General features: G+C 38.6%; 1 protein-coding gene across 1 annotated transcript in view; it reads right to left on the reverse strand.

The window, feature by feature from the left end:
- The window catches only part of EPHA6 (EPH receptor A6), a 448,506-nt gene that overhangs the window by 115,994 nt on the left and 313,823 nt on the right, over positions 1-18,689 (reverse strand). Inside the window, 3 exon segments of the mRNA XM_030446408.1 lie at positions 4,439-4,547; positions 15,967-16,129; positions 16,555-16,602. Coding sequence (XP_030302268.1) covers positions 4,439-4,547; positions 15,967-16,129; positions 16,555-16,602 — 320 coding nt within the window.

An 18,689-nucleotide genomic window follows, 5' to 3' on the forward strand; every position in this document is an offset into this window, starting at 1 on the left:
CAACTGTATCCTGGGATGCATCAATAAAAGTGTGGCCAGCATGTCCAGGGAGGTGACTGAAAGGTGACCTGATCCTCTACTCTGCTCTGGTGAGACCCCATCTGCAGTACTGTGTCCAATTCTGAGGCCATCAAAACAAGAAGGATATGGAGCTGTTGGAGCAAGTCCAGGGAAGGGCCATGAAGGTGATCAGAGGGCTGGAGCATCTCTGCTATGAAAACAGGCTGAGAGTTGGGGTTGTTCAGCCTGGAGAAGAGAAGGAGCCAGGACACTTTATAGCAGATGTCTAGTACCTAAAGGGGGCCTACAGGAAAGCTGGGAGGGACTTTTTGCAAGGCTATTTAGTGTAAGGGGAAGGAGTCATATCTGAAGGAGGCTAGATTTAGATTAGATTCTAGGAAGAAATTCTTCAGTGTGAGGATCGTGAGACACAGGAACAAGTTGACCAGAGAAGGTGTGGACTCCCTTTCCTGGCAGGAGGCTGGAACTAGATGATCTTAAAGGTCCATTCCAACCCAAATCATTTTATGATTCTATGACTGTGAACACATCACTCTTTTCAATGGTTCATTTTGACTACTGAAACAGAGACAAGAATTCCTTCATTGCTACGGAGGGGATGATGAACACCTGAAGAACAGAAACTTTGGAAGCTGTCATGATTCTGCACCCTTATGGGGGGGAACAGTAACCATCAGATCCTCAGCTTCTGTAACAATCTTTAGATAATACACCAATTACTGGAATCACTAAGCATGCCAGTGCCATTTTTAGGATTTGAATAACTTGTCTGTAGTGTATCAGCTGCCAAGAACACTGAACATGAGTATTTAAAGTGTCTGCCCAAGGGACCAGTCAAAGAAACAAAGCTTTAACCTGTCCAGTCCTCCTAAGGATGCATGTGGTCCCAAAGTTTGACCACAAAAGCCAGTAAGCAATCACCAGCAGAGGAGTCTTCAACTCCCTGTTCCCTGTTAGTGTTGGCTAAAGAACAATCAGAGAGGAATAATTTCTGTTACAATAAGAATAAATCACACTGAGCTTTAACTTCTGGAGTTTAGCCAAGCCCCCCTGTCTCACTGCATATCCTCTGCCATGAAGTCGCTGTCGCTTTCATTTTTCTCTCTGCAATTGACAGCCTTGCTTCCTGCTTGCTCTTGGTGGATAATCACTTGGTGAAGTGCAGAGGCAGGTGCTCATTTAACCCAGCCTCTCCACTATGAATAGACTCATCAGCAGCCCTGTGACTTGACAGCTCATCAAATTGCTAATTCTAAATAGTGGAGCAGAGCACATCTGTAGGGTACCGATCCCATTTTTCATGCAGAAATTTGCCTCCAGTCCTAGTAAATTGAGTATTTATTCAAAATTTTCTTGCTCTGTCTTCTGCAGAATACACTTATCACTGCATTTAAACAGAGCTTCAAAATGAATCTGTATCTTACGTAATTGAAATGGTCCCATTGAGTAACATGTTAGAAAGCTAAGAGAATCTCTGATATCCTTAACATTAGTGAACAGGAGGAATAAACACAGAAAGAAAATAATTTGCATAATTTTTTTTCAGTCCTGAGTTTTCTAAGTTTTTTCTAAAGGAAGAGTATGAGTTATATTTCAGGATTCCACGTGAGGATTCAACACAACCATTTTCTCTGAATTTTGTCTTTGAATATTTCCTCCCTCTTCTGAAATAACCTACTGTTTGTCAGTGTTTATAGTAATTGTAGGAATATTTACACACAATATTTAAGGTCCAATGTTAACTGTTCCCATTAACTCCAACAAAATGTTAGACTTAACTGATTATTTAGTAGAGACACCATAAATTCACACGGTGATAGCTACTGTAATGACATATTTTGTTGCTGGGGTACTCCAAAAAAACTCCTCTGTCCAGCACTGATAGGACTTCACTTTCTTTTCAAATTAGAGGGAATGCTATACCAACACACCAGATACTTGATCTGTGATGACTATTATCACAATAATAAGAGTCAGTGTCCTGCTTTTCTCTAATGTTCACAGAATCATCTGGGTTGGAAAGGACCTCTGAGATCATCAAGTCCAACCCTTGATCCACTACCCCTGTGGTTCCCAGACCATGGCACTGAGTGCCACATCCAGTCTCTTTTTAAATATCTCCAGGGACGGAGAATCCACTACTTCCCTGGGCAGCCCATTCCAATGTCTGATCACCCTCTCTGTAAAAAATTTCTTTCTAATATCCAACCTAAACCTCCCCTGGCACAACTTAAGTCCATGCCCTCTTGTCTTACTGATGGCTGCCTGGGAAAAGAGACCAACCCCCACCCGGCTACCCCCTCCTTTCAGGGAGTTGTAGAGCGTGATGAAGTCTCCCCTGAGCCTCCTCTTCTCCAGACTGAACACCACCAGCTCCCTCAGCCCCTCCTCACAGGACTTGTGCTGGATCCCTTCACAGCCTCCTTGCTCTTCTCTGGACCTGCTCCAGCACCCCAATCTCTTTCCTGAACTGAGGGAGCCCAGAAGGAATAAAAACTGATACTTTGATAATTATATATGCTCAGGCTTCTCTAAACCAGAAGAGGTACAGAATTCTGTCCCAGCTCTGAATTTTTTTTGTCCTCAAAGTAAGAAGAAAACTCCACAGAGAACCCTCCTCACACAGAGGCTCTTTGTTGTTTTATGCATTTGAAGGAGGGAGAGGGGAAAAGCATCCAGGGCCTGGAGCCCATGCAACCCTTCTGCAGAGCTCACTGCAGGAGCTATGAGCCTGTATCCTCTGCTTGAAGGTCCATATCTCTACGAACACCAGTCTGGATTTAGGCATTCCTGATCCCTGGCAGCACTGCAGTGCTACTGATGTCTCAAAGAGGAGATGGAAACATAGTATTGTTCTTTTAAATAGGATTGCTTTTCTTAAAATTCTGCTTTGCTTCCTGGTGGAAGCAGGTGAAGTCCTGAAATCACACAGGAAACATCTGGAGGCTCAGTAAAAAAGGAAACAAGGCACCATGGAAGTAGCTACCTCTGTCAGAATCTAACCTCAAGCAAGGACTGATGTTTTGATCTCTATGTGCATTTTTTTTAGCAATTTTTAGAATTTTTAGAATCAAAACCTTCTGTAAAGTCACGGCTCTTTTACCTCATGGCAGAAACTCATGTTGGAAGGATTCATAAAGGACTATCCCATGAGAGGGACCCTGCTTTGAAGCAGGGGAGAACATGAGGAGTCCTCCCCCTCAAGAGGAAGGAGCAGCAGAAACACCGTGTGGGGAACTGACCCTGAAACCCATCTCCTCCTGTCCCCTGCAATCCATGAGAGGGGTGGGTGGAAGGTATCAAGGTCTGATCGTGTTTCCTCTTTATCCTGATAGACTAAATTAATTATTTTTCTTTCCAAGTTGTGTCTGTCTCACTTTGCCCATTACCGTAACTGGGGAGCAAGAATCTCCCTGTCCTTGTCCCAGTTAATGAGCCTTGAGGTGGATTTTCTCCTCCCTGTTCCACAGGGTTTGTGTGTGTGAGTGACTGGAGGCTCAGTTGGTACCAGTTGGGCCTAAATTGACAGGTGTGTAATCAAGCATAGTATCTGGCCACTCAAATGAAATTCTTTTCTCACTCAGCTTCCATAATTTCATTATTTGATCCTCATCAAACTGAAGGATGGTGGGCAATCAGTTCTGTACTAAAAGAATTGTAAGTAGAAGAATCAGGGTAGATAGAAAAATTATCATTATCCAGACTGGTGAATTTTCCTGCCAGTACAATGGTACTGCCATAATGTAGATTTAATTGGGACATCTTCAATTTAAAAAAAAATCCCAAAAGCAATACCTCTGGAATAGTTCCAATATTTTGGAGCAAAATTCCTATATTTTCTTTAACTAGATGCAGAAATTTGTATATAAAATATATACATAGTTATATACAATTTTTCCTACAAACTTAATATAGTAAAAGTAATAAAAAAATGTCTACTCAAGCCTCTTTAGCAAGGTACACTGCCAACTCCAAGACATCAAAAATCCTAAGGTTACATTCTCCAAAGCTTTGGAATTGGCAGTTATGAGATTTTTCTAAAAAATACTGCACGATTTTTGTTTTGTTTTGTTTTGATGTATTGTATTCTAATGTCAGAGCTTCGAGCATGATGGTACATTGTATTTTTAAATTCTTGCTCTGCAGGCAAGATATCCAGAAATTCATTTTAAAAACAGGTAAGCTATTTCTTTATTTCATACAATTACTTAGCTGCCCAAACCAGGTCTTTACAAAATACAACACTCACAACAGAACTCTGGGCATGAGCAGTGCTGAACAAAGAGAACATTGACTCTGCTATGCCCAACCCTTATTGTAGCACTTAAAATGTGGTGAATTACCTAACCATTTTTATTAAATTCTTAGTTTTGGATGAGTTAGCCCGAGTCAATGAGAACACTGCAGTATTAATTACCTCCCAGTGATCAGGAAGAACAAAGTGAGGATGACCAGGAGAGTGAATCCACCAACAGCAGCAGTGGCTATTACAAGAATCTGTCCCTGCTCCGCAGCCATATCAGAAGCTGAAAGAGAAGCCCAAAGAAAAGAGGTTAAAGCTCAATTGGCCAGGGTTCTTGCAGGATAGATGATAATATTTCACTGGTCAAATGCTTCAATTACAATGTAATAGTTTCCAGTGTAATAGCTTAGGAAGGACATCAGACGTGAATGAGCCTGTGAAGTAATATACCATAATCCATGCAGTAACTATGATGAAAGGAAGAAGATGTTTACAGAATTTTAAAATGCGGAGTTGGCAGTATCAGTCATGATTTACTGAAGTTTGAATATGATGGGATTTTGGACACCAAACTAGAACATATATTTTCTTTTGCTTTATGTAACTTAATGTTGCATCTCACTCAGACCTTCTCTTCATCCAGCTCATTCACTGAAATCAGCAGCAGTTCTATGTATGGAAGAGGTACTAAACTGGGCTCAGGAAAAGGCAAAGCAGAAACAGCACACTTAATGTGCTATACACATTCTGTATGTCTGGTGTTTACACAGACATACACTGTGTGTGTATGTCTGCTGTTTATTTTCATTGTCACAACATGTATACAGTTATAGCTATAACATGCTCTGGAGATTGGCAACACTGCAACACTTTGCTTTTTGTAGGACATTTAGGAGTTTAAAAATTTCACCTGAAATTATCTGGTCTCTAGGCACTTGCTCTTTTTATTAATTTATTCTGTATAATATTAAATCTTGACATTGACAAAGTACTTACTTATAGTACAGTTGGTCCTCATTGTCCAGGTACTACATGAGCAGAAAAATAACTAAGCTGAGTTCTTTCTCTATCTCCTGTCTTGTGATAGTTTTATTTCTTAAAATTTCATATCTTAAACTCAGTTACACTTGGACATTTTTACCACCTTCAGTTTACCTAATTCTTACTTTCTATTTCCAAAAGAAACATAACAATGTTCTGAAAGGAGAATACATAATTCTATTAAATAATCTCTGGCAGCAGTATAAAAAACACAGAAAATAAATTTTAGATTTATAAAGAAAGAAACTTTGATTTTTTTAAACTTCCAAGCTGTTTCATAAGCAAAATCTTCACCTTTCCTTAGGTACCAGATGATTAAACTTTAGGGATATCACCTAGCTTGCTAGAAGAATAAGATTAGCAGGTTATAATCTCTCCATTAATAAAGCGCAATACAATGTACACACTGCTCACAAAGCCTCATAAAATGCCCATTCCAAGAATAAAAACTGGCTTCTAAATAATACTTGAGAGTGGTTTAGAAATTGGCAGTGTAAACTGTCTTTGTAATAGTAGTAAAGCAAATAAAAACAATAGCAGTTTGTCAAATTTTCAGCAAAACCAGCCTCTTCAATTTCTGCCATTAGGTTTCTGCCCATATAAATAAATGGAAATATGCAAATGCATTTAATTACAAGGCATTGAGTCATCTGTGGTCATAAGCTCACCATAGACAAATTAAATACATACATGTTCCAATCAAGAATGTAGCAAATACCCAGTGAATAGCTAATCTCCAAAATGGTATCTAGTGATACTATGGGATTCTAGCTCTGCATTGTGTTATGTTCCACAGGGTCAGATTTAGTTAGAAAAATACAACATAGCAAATAGCATGCCACACAAGTAACAATGCAAATAATAACAGGCTCTCCAAATCAAATGCTAAATACTATTTTCAGACCAGCAGGGGTTGTGCTAAATGTTGCAAAGATTGTTATAGCCAGGCACAGTCTGAAGCTCTAAATGGAAGAGAAAAAGTTTACAGATGAGACTGTCTTGCGCATCTCTCCAATGGAAATGAGAGGACAAACTGCAGTCCATTTCCACGTAGGAAAGAGGAATGCAAAAGCAGTGAATTCAGCAGGAGAAAAGCAGTCCACGGGCTTGCATAAACAAGCTGTGGTTCTCTGCAACAAACATTCATTTCCAAGGAGACAACTCAGGGCCTTTCTGCATGAGAATTAAAGGTGCAAATGTAGGAACTTAATGCACGGTCCAAAAAAGCACTCTGCAACTATTGAAGTGAAGCAAGTCACATGCCCTGGATCATTTCTGGCGAATGGAGCTTTTATTTTTTAGTGTTTCAGCTAAAACAGAATGCAATCTATCAATTTAATGAGTTGGGTTTTTTTTGTCTAGCAGGAATAAGAGTCAAAATCATGAAGGGGAGAAATTTCAGACAGACTTAGGTCTTTCACCCCTCTCAGCAATACAACTTTTAGCTGAGACTGTATGTATTTAATGAGTGATCATTTTATTTATCTTGTGCTTTACTTTTTTGGCAGAGGTGCCAGAGTCCAATATATTAGGATTTTTTTTTCAAGTAGCCAAATAACTAGAAGGGGATTTCAATCCTGAAACATCCTTATGACCTTAATTTACTTGTCAGATAAAAATGTCAAATGACAGACAAGTATATTTGGAAAATGGGGATTTGTTAAAACTGACAGAGAAGCAGGTAAGGCAAAATCAAGGAAATAATTATTTTTGCTTGGAGTTATCCTTCTAGAAATCAATAAAGGCATGATGAAGTGAACAACATATATATATATATATATATATAAACACATGTGTATGTGCATATACAGACTTCTCACATGCAGGTAAAAGGTTCCACAAAACATTTTCTAAGCAGTGTGAAGATGGTAATTAGGGACACTCAGTAATGAAACTGTTTAAGTATTTTGCCATTCTAAATTAAATTCATCATGCCCCTTAATATCTCTGTTCTTTTCTCATTTCTACAGTTTTCTCCTGAGGTGAAGTTGTAAATAACAAGAGATTTAATATGTATTGTTTCCTTTGTGCATGCTCTTGATTCTTTTTTATTGCTTCCTGCTTTTTCTTCCTTATTTTTTCCTCTCCATCAGCTATGCATATTACTATGTGACCCTGTGTTTCTCCCCAGGACTATTCCTCATTATGCAAGACAGAAAAAGTCAGTTTAAAAAACAATTACAATATTGAAAAGCCAAGCAAGTTCCTGCAACGTTATTTCATCTCTTTGTGTACATATTATTGAGTAGTGCATTTAATCATGAGAAGTAAATAGAATTTGTCTTCAGAATCTCATTTATTAGACAACATGGCCAGTACTCACATAGCTAAAATCAGTATTTTGTTGTCTCTACAATGTCCAGTGTACAATCTCATATACCCTGACCATGCACCACCTAAATCCATCCCACACAAGAATGATTACTAGATCTGTCATCATAGGAAAGAATGTGGCTGTATCATCTATGGGGCCATATCCCATTTGACCTTTAAAGCTGATAGGCACAGGGGTGAGGAAGTGCTCTTGTAACAGAAATATATAAACCACTAGCAGTGTGCAGTTGCATAAGGAAGCTTAGCTTGGTTTGGCTGGCTACTTTGTCTAGCAATATGTTTCATTCTCTCTGCCTGTCTGCTCAATAAACTATTGTTGGCAAAAATACACTTGAAAAAATCACTAGCATAAGACAAAGAAAAGGAAGGATATATTATTTACCCCAGATTATTAGACTGTATACATATATACAGAATACATATATATACATATACGTGTCAAAACTCTTCAAAGACATTGTAGATAAAACTAGTATGGTTAGTCAAAGTAGTGATTTGATTTTAAAACTGCAGCATATATCATACAAAACTGCAGCACATACCATACATGTACCCAGAAATATATATCCAAAGTCTTCGCCCCCGTTGCTCTTTGTGCTTAACTCAGGTTATATAACAAAAATTACATTTTAAGTGTTTAATTGCATAGTTTCAGCTTCCTTACGTAACACCACACCCAGAAATCTCTTCTGCATCCAACCTGGTGTCTGCTCTGCTCCCAGCATCTACTTTTTACATCCATGCCCTATATTCTCCCTCAGCTCTTCTCTGGGCTCTTCATCCAAGTGTGTGGAGGAAAAGCTGTGTTTTACCTCCTTTGAGGGCTGAAGGGAAATGTCCCAAGGCTTCTTCAGTTACTCACTGGGCAGACTGGAAGAAATGGTGCAGACTCTTCAGTCACAGTGCAAGAGGATGGATCTTCCATCTCTGTTCTCCTTTATTTTCTTTGAGGAAATTTTGCCAAAATCTTTTAAAAGGTTGTGTATTTTGTATAAAAGGGCTGGAAGTCCTAATGACAGCTCACTTCTGTTTCTTAGCTACATCATTTAGTTATTTCAGTTTGACACCTATCAGGCAGTGGACCTTCCAGTAGAGTAAAAGATAAAGTCACAGAAGACAGCTCGACAGATAAGACTCAGTGGCTGTAAGATATGTATGGACAGAAAGAAGCAGAGCTGTTAATAGAGGAACTGGCTGTCAGATGGATTTACAAAGCATTGTAAAAAATGGTACTTAAGAATAATAAGAAAGAAAAGTATAAAGCTAGACTTTATTAGAGTAACCTTTACATTTTCAGAAGTGCTATAGTTCCTTGCTGCAGTGAGCTGATGGGTTCCAGCCTAGGGGGGAATGCAGGAAAGTGAGGAGGCCATGGAAAGGAAATTTCAAAAAGGAGTTTAAAAAGAGAAAAACAATGCCATTACTAGCACAAGAATGTAAAACTTCTTGATATATATTCACTGGCAGCCTTCTAAGTATTTCCCCTAATGCTAGCCTCCTGACCAGCAGATGAATGGACAGCCTGTGCAAACAGTGTGAGATCTGAGCAAGGCTGTTGCTCTTGTTTAAGAAATGCAGAGGAAAGGTAAGGTCTCTGGGGCTTCTGGGAACATACAGTAGAGAAATTAGGTAAGCCAAAGTCTATTTGAAGAACAAATGGATGAAAATATAAAACAGAGTAAGGAAACACTTCAAGATTAAAATGTGGCATTCTGAGGCATCCAGTGCTGACTACTCTTGAATAAACAGTAGGATTAGGCAGACATGGGGAGACATTCAGCAAGACAGTTTCTAAATATGAGATATGCACTGTCTTATTTGCTCTGTTCAAGCAGAAATTTAATTTACTTTTGTCAAAATACCATACATTTAAAAAAATAAATAAAAAAAAATTCTCCATTTTGCACTGGCAATTCAATAGGCTTCTAAAAATCCCACGCACAGCTTCATTCTTGTGGCAGGAATCAGAGCATGTGTTTGAAACAATAATGGCCCCCTCCCTTGAGCTTTGGAGTTCTGGAAAGAATGGAGATATTCTTCCAGGAAAAAAAGAGTGTTTTGAATCACTGATTTAAAAAAAACGACAAACAACCAGATTAAAAAGTCATCCCTAAACAGCTATTTAGAGAAGGAGAGAGAAAGGGGGGAGAGACAAAACAGTTAGAGATTAAAGCCTTGGGACAAATAGATTTTTATTCTTAGAATATATTTTATTCTATCCTAGGGAGGACCAGAGTTTTTTATGATGACTGAGATAGTTGGTATTCCTGATACTAGGTACTCCTGATGCAACCAGGAGTTATCTCTACAGGGGGCAGTGGCTTTGAGCTAAAAACCAGTAGATTCAGATTAGGCATAAGGAAGAAATTTTTTTACTATGGGAGTGGTGTACAGGTTGCCCAGAGACGTTTTGAAATTGCCCCACTCTTGAAATTGTTCCAGGTGAGGTTAGACAGGGCTCTGAGCAACTTGATCTCATTGAAGATGAGATCTGCTTATTGCAGTGGGGTGGACTAGAGGATCTTTAAAGGTCCTGTCTAATCCAAACTATCCTGTGATTCTATGACTCTATACATTAAAGGAACTATGAGTGAAGTTATGCCTCAATTTATAGCCACAGCAGTGGTACACGTGTATAAAGTGGTACAAGTGTATAAAACCCTGTCAGCATTGCTATAAATGTTTTGCCTTAACTGTGTGTAGCAGGTGCTGAAACAGGGAGACTGAATAAAATGTCAATAAGGAACCGAGTCAAAAGCAGTAGTTACTGTGCTTTGCAGAAGGTATTACATTTCCCAGCAGCAACCTCTTAGCTTCAACAGCAGAACAAATGCCTGACAACATCCTTTTTTCCTTGAAGAGAATTTTTCTGACTTTTTTAGCTGTTTCCTTTCACAAAGAAAATATAAATTTTACTCTTCTGGATGTTCCATTTATTGTTGTCTGCAGCAGGGAGAAGAGTTCAGCAACAAAATGCTCCCCAAGGAATGGCAGCCTCAGTCTGCTGGTCAGAAAGTGAAGGTGTTTCTTAAAACTAAATCAACATTCCATGATTAACTTACTGTTTTTTCATTGCTGCTACAAAGTTGGTCTTATTTCTGCCTCAAGCAGCACCATTAATAATTACACCAAAATGTTGTATGTATGAAATTTTATCCTATAAAACCTAAGTGGCTCAGCTATTTGAAGTATTTCAATCTCTAAACTGGAGAAGGCATGATAGCACTGTCCCACCAAGGACAGTATGTTTTAGAATACTGATATGCATGTCTCAGAAATGAGGAAACACTACTTTTTTTTAGAATTTGTCTATCACTTTAAAGAAAAATCCTAATTTTTGACTGCTCACTTCACCACTATTTATTTAAAAATTATATCAATAATCAAGCAGGGTGAATGGAATAATCTTGGATGTTCACCTGCAACTGGTCCTGGAATTCTCCTCTAGATGCTAAAACTGTAAGTTATACAGCTGGTAGAGCTAAAGGATGTTACAAGCTAATGCCAACTGAGAAAAATTTTTATCAAACACAGGACTTGAAATATTTTTTTTATGAGGCCGTTGCTTGTTAAGTTTTCTGTTGACAATACAGACTTTTAGAATATTATTCTGCTAATGAAATATTAACCTTACACAAAATCAGTATAGCTCACGTTAAATTAATTAAATCTGGATAACTTAAAGACTACAAATAGTAATTGCAAATGAGGAATTTTCACAAGGTAACTTGTTTCTAATGGGCAGAGATGGAAGGAGATGCAGTAGACTGCCTTATTGTTTCAGAATTATTTGGAAGAATATCAATTTTAAAAATTAGAAAATTTTCAGCTGAGCTGCATACTCCCAGAGTAATAAACCATAGAATGGTTTGGGTTGGAAGGGACTTTAAAGATCATCTAGTTCCAACCCCTCTGCATGGGCAGGGACACCTCCCACTTGATCAGGTTGCTCAAAGCCCCATCCAACCTGGCCTTGAACACTTCCAGGGAGGGGGCAGCCACAACTTCCATGAGCAACCTATGCCAGTCTCTCCACCCTCACACTGAAGAATTTCTTCCTAGTATCTAAATCTATCCTCTTTCATCTTATAATTATTACTGTCACTACAAACCCTTGTGAAAAGTCCCTCTGGAAGGCTGCTGTAAGTTCTCCTCAGAGCTTTCTTTTCTCCAGGCTGAACAACCCCAACTCTCTCAGCCTATCTTCTTAGGAGAGGTTCTCCAGCCCTTTGATCATCTTCATGTCCCTTTTCTGGACTTTCTCCAACAGCTCCATGTCCTTCCTGTGTTGGAGGCCCCAGAACTGGGCACACTGCTCCAAGTGGGGCCTCACCAGAGGGGAGCAGAGGGGAAGGGTCCCCTCCCTTGATCTGCTGGGCACACTTCTTTTGATGCAGCCCAGAATGTGGTTGGCTTTCTGGGATGAAAGCACATATTGCTGGCTCACATTTAGCTTCTCATCACCCAACATCCCCAAGTCTTTTTCCTTAGGGCTGTTCTCAAACCATTGTCCACCCAACATCTATGTTGCTTGGGATTGCCCCAATGCAAGTGCAGGCCTTTTTGAACTTTATGAGGTTAACATGGGCCCAGTTCTCAAGCCTGTCAAGGTCCCACTGTGTGGCATCCCTTACCTTCAGCATGTTGACTTCACCACACAGACTGGTGTCAACTTGATGAGGGTGCATTCAACTACACAGTCCATGTCTCCGACAAATACATTAAACAGCACCAGTCCCAGTAACAATCCTTAAAAACATCACTTGTCACTGGTCTCCATTTGGACATCGAACCACTGACCACAACTCTTCTGAGTATGAGCAACCAGCCTATTTCTTATCCACCAAGTGGTCCATCCATCAAATCTGTATCTTGTCTGCCATGACTTCTCAAATGCATCTTTGTAACTTCATCCACAAGTTCTCTCAGGTGCTGTGGGTGGATCTTGTTAGTTCACATAGACTTTTTACATTTGGATTCTTTTGATGGTATTGAACCTGCTCTACTTGTATAATGGGTGGATTTTCCTCCTTGGAGTCCCTGCCTTTGCCTTCTGCAACTTAGGTGGTATGGCCAGAGCCCTGGCAGTTAAGACAGAGGCATAAAAGTCATTGAGTACTTCATCCTTCTCCATATTGTGCATGCCCAGGTCTCCCATTTCCTTCTGGAAAAGACTCATATTAATTGCAGTTTTCCTTTTCTCACTGATGAACCTGTATAAGCTTTTCTTGTTACCCTACATGTCTCTAGTCAGATTAAATTCTATCTGGGCGTTAGCAGTTTGGACTACTCCTTTGTACTCCTTTCCAGGCTATGTATCCTTGCTTCCATCCTTCTTCTTACATCTGGGTTCAAAAGCTCCTTGTTCATCCATGCAGGCCTCCTGATGCTCTTGCCTGCCTTTCTTTTTGTTGGGATGCATTGCTTCTGGGCTTGCACAGATGATCCTTGAATATTTACCAGCTTTCTTTGGCTCGATTCCTACACAGCTTTACTTGGACCAGTTTTTAAGTTAGATACACACTAGCAAAGGTAAACTAACATTCAGGAATACCGATACAACTATGCACTCCAAGTCTCAACAAAACCCTCCCCAATTCTCCCATCTAAATGTAGTCCAGTACCTTGGTACTGACAAAAATGATGCTATGTTCTAGTTTTGCAATTGTGTAAGACAATGTTCTAGTTCAGAAAGCAAGTGCTTACACCTATAAGTAAATCAAACAACAGAATGATAAGGAGGGAAGTGGTGTTAGGTCTGATTATCGCATCATAAATGGATTCAGTTTCCCAGTTTAATTCAGTATCAGGTTCAGCTCTGATATTAAGCTTCCAAAAGGATGTAAAAATTTTGGAGGCAGAATTCATGATTTGGAAAAACTGGGGTTTTTTTAATGAGAGTGAGAGGGAGAATTTATGTAATTTACAGGAAAGACAAGAGAATTCTTTAAAATGGCATACAAAAGTTCAGATAAGGAAGAGATTTCTTCTATCATTTGGCTTTCTAATTTGGCAGAAAAACTTTACAAAGTGCAAGGTAAATAAAAAAATCAGACTAAAAATGAGGTGCAAATTTTAAATTATGAGGCTTAAGGACTGGCACCATCTATCAGTAATGGTGAGCTCCTCATTACTGTAAGACTTTAAATTGAGGTTGTATATAGTAGGGGTTACATTTCAATTTATTATTATCGGGTGTCTAGAAAAGTTACAGTGTTACAGACATTTGGTCCATGTCATGAAAGGGGTAGAAATCAATGATCATAAGCACCTGCTATTGGTTTAAAATTTAGAATAGGTCAGTTTTCAAAATACTGATGTGAGGAAGTAAGGTATTTGGAGAGTAAAAAGGCATTTGATTGCTCACTGAGTACTGCTTCAATTTGAAATAAGTAATATTCAGCAGCAAGCATTTACTTTGGTTGCCCCCCCCCACTTTTAAATCTAAAGCAGTACAGTATAAATATTTGAATAAGACCACGCTCCTTTGAACCACTTTTAATGCAACTGAAGATTTTATCTACCTCCAGGTACCATTTGAAACACAGGCAGAATTTCTCCTGACCTCCATCTCAACAGATCATAAACAAAAACTCTTCTGCCTGCACCTCCTTTCAATTACACTATGATTTATATTTATAACAAATTAAATACTTCTAGTCAAGCAGAAGATTAAGCAAAAAAGGTTGGTAAAAAGCAAACATATAATACATATAAGAGGGCATGGTCTCAAGTTGTGCCAGGGGAGGTTTAGGTTGGATATTAGAAAGAATTTCTTTCTGGAGAGGGTGATCAGACATTGGAATGGGCTGCCCAGGGAAGTAGTGGATTCTCCGTCCCTGGAGATATTTAAAAAGAGACTGGATGTGGCACTCAGTGCCATGGTCTGGTAACTGCAGCGGGAGTTGATCAAGGGTTGGACTTGATGATCTCTGAGGTCCCTTCCAACCCAGCCAATTCTATGATTCTATGATTTATATTTCACTATCAAGATTCACACTGAGTGCTTAGAAGTAATAGAGATAATAAATGTTTAAGAGCATTGTGATCAACATGCAGCCCAAGAGCAAGTTGCTTTAGTGCAACCAGGAAGATGTGGGGCTGGGAAGGAGTGGGTGGACTCTCACTCCCAGGAAATGTTTCCATCAGCAGTACCAAGGACAGAAATGTCACTTGAACCAGTCTTTCTGTGGAATTAGATGGGTAAGTCACATTTTCCCAAACATAGTTTTGGCTTATAGAGGTTTAAATAACATTTACTTTTGATAAGAGTTATGTCCCTAGGTGCCTAAAGCCTAGTATTTATTGCACCAGAATATGCAGAGAGCATATACTGGAATTCTTGAAAGCACCCAAGTGCTCAACTCCTTTTCAAACCAATTGGCTTAAGCACACAGAAAATTTTAGAAAATACAATTAGGCATTAAGCACTTGGAAATCTACCTCTCAAACATTTTTCAAATAGAATTTAAGAAGCAGTGAAAATAGAATGCAAGCCCATGGGTGCTCTTGAAAACACATAGTTTTGAGTCTGTACTTTTGCCTAAGCAACTTGAAGTCTAAAACACTAATGAAAAACATGGTATACATAATTGGTTAATTAAAGTAATTTCATTAATGAGTGTTTTAGTGTTGTACCTACTACAGAGATTTTTTTTTCAAATGCTTGTAAACACCTTGTTTGCAGTTTCTTTGAACAAGGAAGGCAATACATGACATAAATATAAAATTGCTCAGAGCATGAACACCATGCATAATATCAAGCTTTTTGCATATTGCATAACAATATATAGGCTTTTTGCATCTTACCGGCAAATTTAGCTGGCTTATTTTTTGGTGGAAATGTATATAAGAGCTTTCATTTTTTTTTAATCTGTAAGTGTAGAGCAGTACTGTAGAGCAGTAAAAACTACAGAGAAGAGACTCCATCCCTGTGTTCTGGGAGCCTGCATGAAGCTGCTGGACATTTGTCAACCCTGACAAAAAGTATTTCTAAATGTCACAGAGAAGTCCTTCCTTAAGCAAAGAAAGGATCATAGAATCATAGAATATATCAAATTGGATGGGACCTGTAAGGAAATTTCACAGAAGAAAACATTCCTTCAGCTGCAGTGTTGGCCTAAAATTTCTATTTGTTGTTATAAATCCAGAAGTGTGAGGCTGAGGCTTATTTGGTTTTTGTTGTACATCAGTGGCTATTCTGGGATAAGAAAATGGTATAGATTCAACCATTAAAACTCCCAGTGTCTCGCTGTTTTACAATTAGATGCTGTTTCTACTGTATTTGTGCTTTTTTTTTTTTTTTTTTTTCCTTCAGTGAAACTTACTTTCATCTCCAGTTTCAAATTCAAACTTCTGGCTATAGCCGCTGTATCCTGCTGCCGTCCTGACTCTGATATGAAATACATACTTGGTGGCTGGCTTGAGACCTGTGATGATAACACTTGGAGCCTTGGACCTTGTGGAGGAATAGCTGAGCTGCTCATGCTCCTGGGGGACAAAAGAGGGGAGAAATGGTATCAAGTTGAGTTCTACAAACTTTGTAAAAATGATACAGCAGAACTGAAGCTCCACATTCTCCTCACGAATGTAAAACGTATTCATTAAGCATGTGCAAGTATGGATTTCTGTACTTTGATTTTGTGTTATAGCCATAACGCATGATATGCCTTGACTTGGATTTCAATTTTTTTTTGTCTTTAATCTTGCATAAAAACACATCACATCTCTGTGGCTTGGGTTAGTAATTACAACGTAGCAAAACCAATATGGAATTAGTACAAGAGTACATTCACAGAAAATGGTAGCTAGAATGGCAGCTTATTATTTTTGCACAATGGACAAAGTAGGGGGCCAGTAAATACTAGCTAGTTGTAAAGCAAGGGTGTGGGAGTATTCAAATACCCGCTACTCACTTCTACCCGCAGGTAGTGCCAAAATGCCGGCGCTATCCGTGGGTAGGCCTGTGGGTAAAAGAAAATAAAAATTAACTTTTTCTTTAAAGTCTGTAAAACTTCTAGCACGGTTCAACTGCCTCACTGCTGCTGAACTTGATGTCTCTTTCCAGGTGGCTGTAATGCACTCAGACATGAAATTCCCTTTCACACTCTATAAGGAGAAACGCTCTGCAAAAGCCCCCGCTTATCTCCCAGCAGCTGATCCTGGGCATCTGCTGAGAATCCCTGACTCTTGCAGAGATGATTCAGAATTATGATGCACAGAGATCATTGTGAATTACTGCTGTAGACAAGCTGCTGGAATATGGAGACGATGTCAATTGCTGTGTAAAATCTAAGTATTTTTTGCTAGACAGGTCATTGACTATGCTTCTATATGAGGGCATGACTTTAAAAAAGAGTTTATTCCCTGCCATTTGTTACTGTCACCTGATAAATCAGTAATCTATAATGTTTTATATGGTTCCTTAAGGCTAGCTTTACTTTTTTGCAGCAGGATTTGTCTCCAAAAAGGTATCTGAGCAGAAATGTCCTTGAAATATGCTTAACAATCCAACTGTGGTACCCATAGGGCACCATATACGTTTATTATAACATGTAGTAATATTAGAGTATGCGTAGGTTATTCAAAGTGTGCTTCCAGCCTCTTAAGAAGGAAAAAAATTGTTTCACAGAGTAGGTATAACCAAGAGAACAGGTTTCAGTTAGATTCTGTTGGACCCTCCAACTCTTCCCAGCAACATACATATATTTTTTACATAAACAACGCAGTTGGATATGAAACATGCTGAGCCAGCTACAGTCATGGTGTAACAGTGACATTTGCATAGGGCAGCAGGTGAATCAGTATTCCCCCCAGCAAGCATCCAAGGACATGGCTAAGAAAACCAAATTAAAAACCAAACCCACACAAACAATCTAATGATCTCACTTCAAACTGTGGAAATAATTTGAGAAACTACAGTAAGAGGAAGTGTTGATTTCTTCTACAGTCTATTACCAAATTCTGAAACAGCTAGATGCATGTTTTTAAGTTGAAATAGTAAAACATAATTTACATGTAATCTTATGGATGGAGACTACAATTAGTATATTATCTAATAGCTTCTGCAGCTATCAGATTTACTTAAAATGTTATTAATTCCCTTTGAACATGTTGGTGGATATTAGACTTCTTTCAGAAATTTCAGAAAATATCCATTTTCTTCTGACAGAGGGCCAATCTGTTAAAAAGATGTTTTGTGTTTTGTTGTGGTTTTTTTTTTTGTTTTTTTTTTTTGTGGTTAAGCTTGCTTTAACTTGAAAAAAAACACATGTATGTGGGAAAAACCCAACCTACCAAACAAAAAAGAACAACAACAAAAGGTGTAATAGGCAAATACCCAGATTTGTAAGTAAATGTAGAACTCTTACAAATACAGAGGAGTTTTCATACTACTTTATGGACATTTCACAAACAGTTAGTGTGTCTCAAATAGCTAATTTCTATTCTATACCTTCTTCTATAAACATCCAGGGGTTTCCATGAGTAGAGGGGTCATATAACTTTACCTGTGACTTGGCTAGGGTATGCAAACTTGGAGAACATGACTTGAACTTGTTTAGCAATGAAGCTACTGACTAAAGTGTGCGTTTCTGCCCAAAGATATCAAGTCTCAAAACCAGCTAGAAAGTAGCTCAAAATCAAAAATTAGGAAAAAAAAACCCCAAACCACCTGATTATGCACAATCTTAAAATGACACTGAATCATAGGAAATGCCCAGTGTTTGTGTTCTAGCCTGTTAAATACAATAGCAATACTAGTCCTTTTCTGCACTTCAGTCCAGGTAAAGACATGACATCCAATGAAGTAAAGATTCTGGATATGTTAATTACAATTTAGGTAAACAAAAAATGTTTGTTTACAAGTATTAGTATGCTCCAGTTCCAAGATTTAGTGAGAACTATTTGCTCTATCTGTCATAGCTGAGACCTCAGTAGATAGAGACTTTACACTCTGAAATACTCTGGAAATTTTTATTCAGGCTCTGCAAACTGTAACATCAGGAGGAAACTAGAATTTAAGGGATTTCACTGTACAATGTAATAGTTG

Source organism: Calypte anna, chromosome 1 (genome assembly GCF_003957555.1).
Source record: "Calypte anna isolate BGI_N300 chromosome 1, bCalAnn1_v1.p, whole genome shotgun sequence".
In the NCBI taxonomy this organism is placed as follows: Eukaryota; Metazoa; Chordata; class Aves; order Apodiformes; family Trochilidae; genus Calypte; species Calypte anna.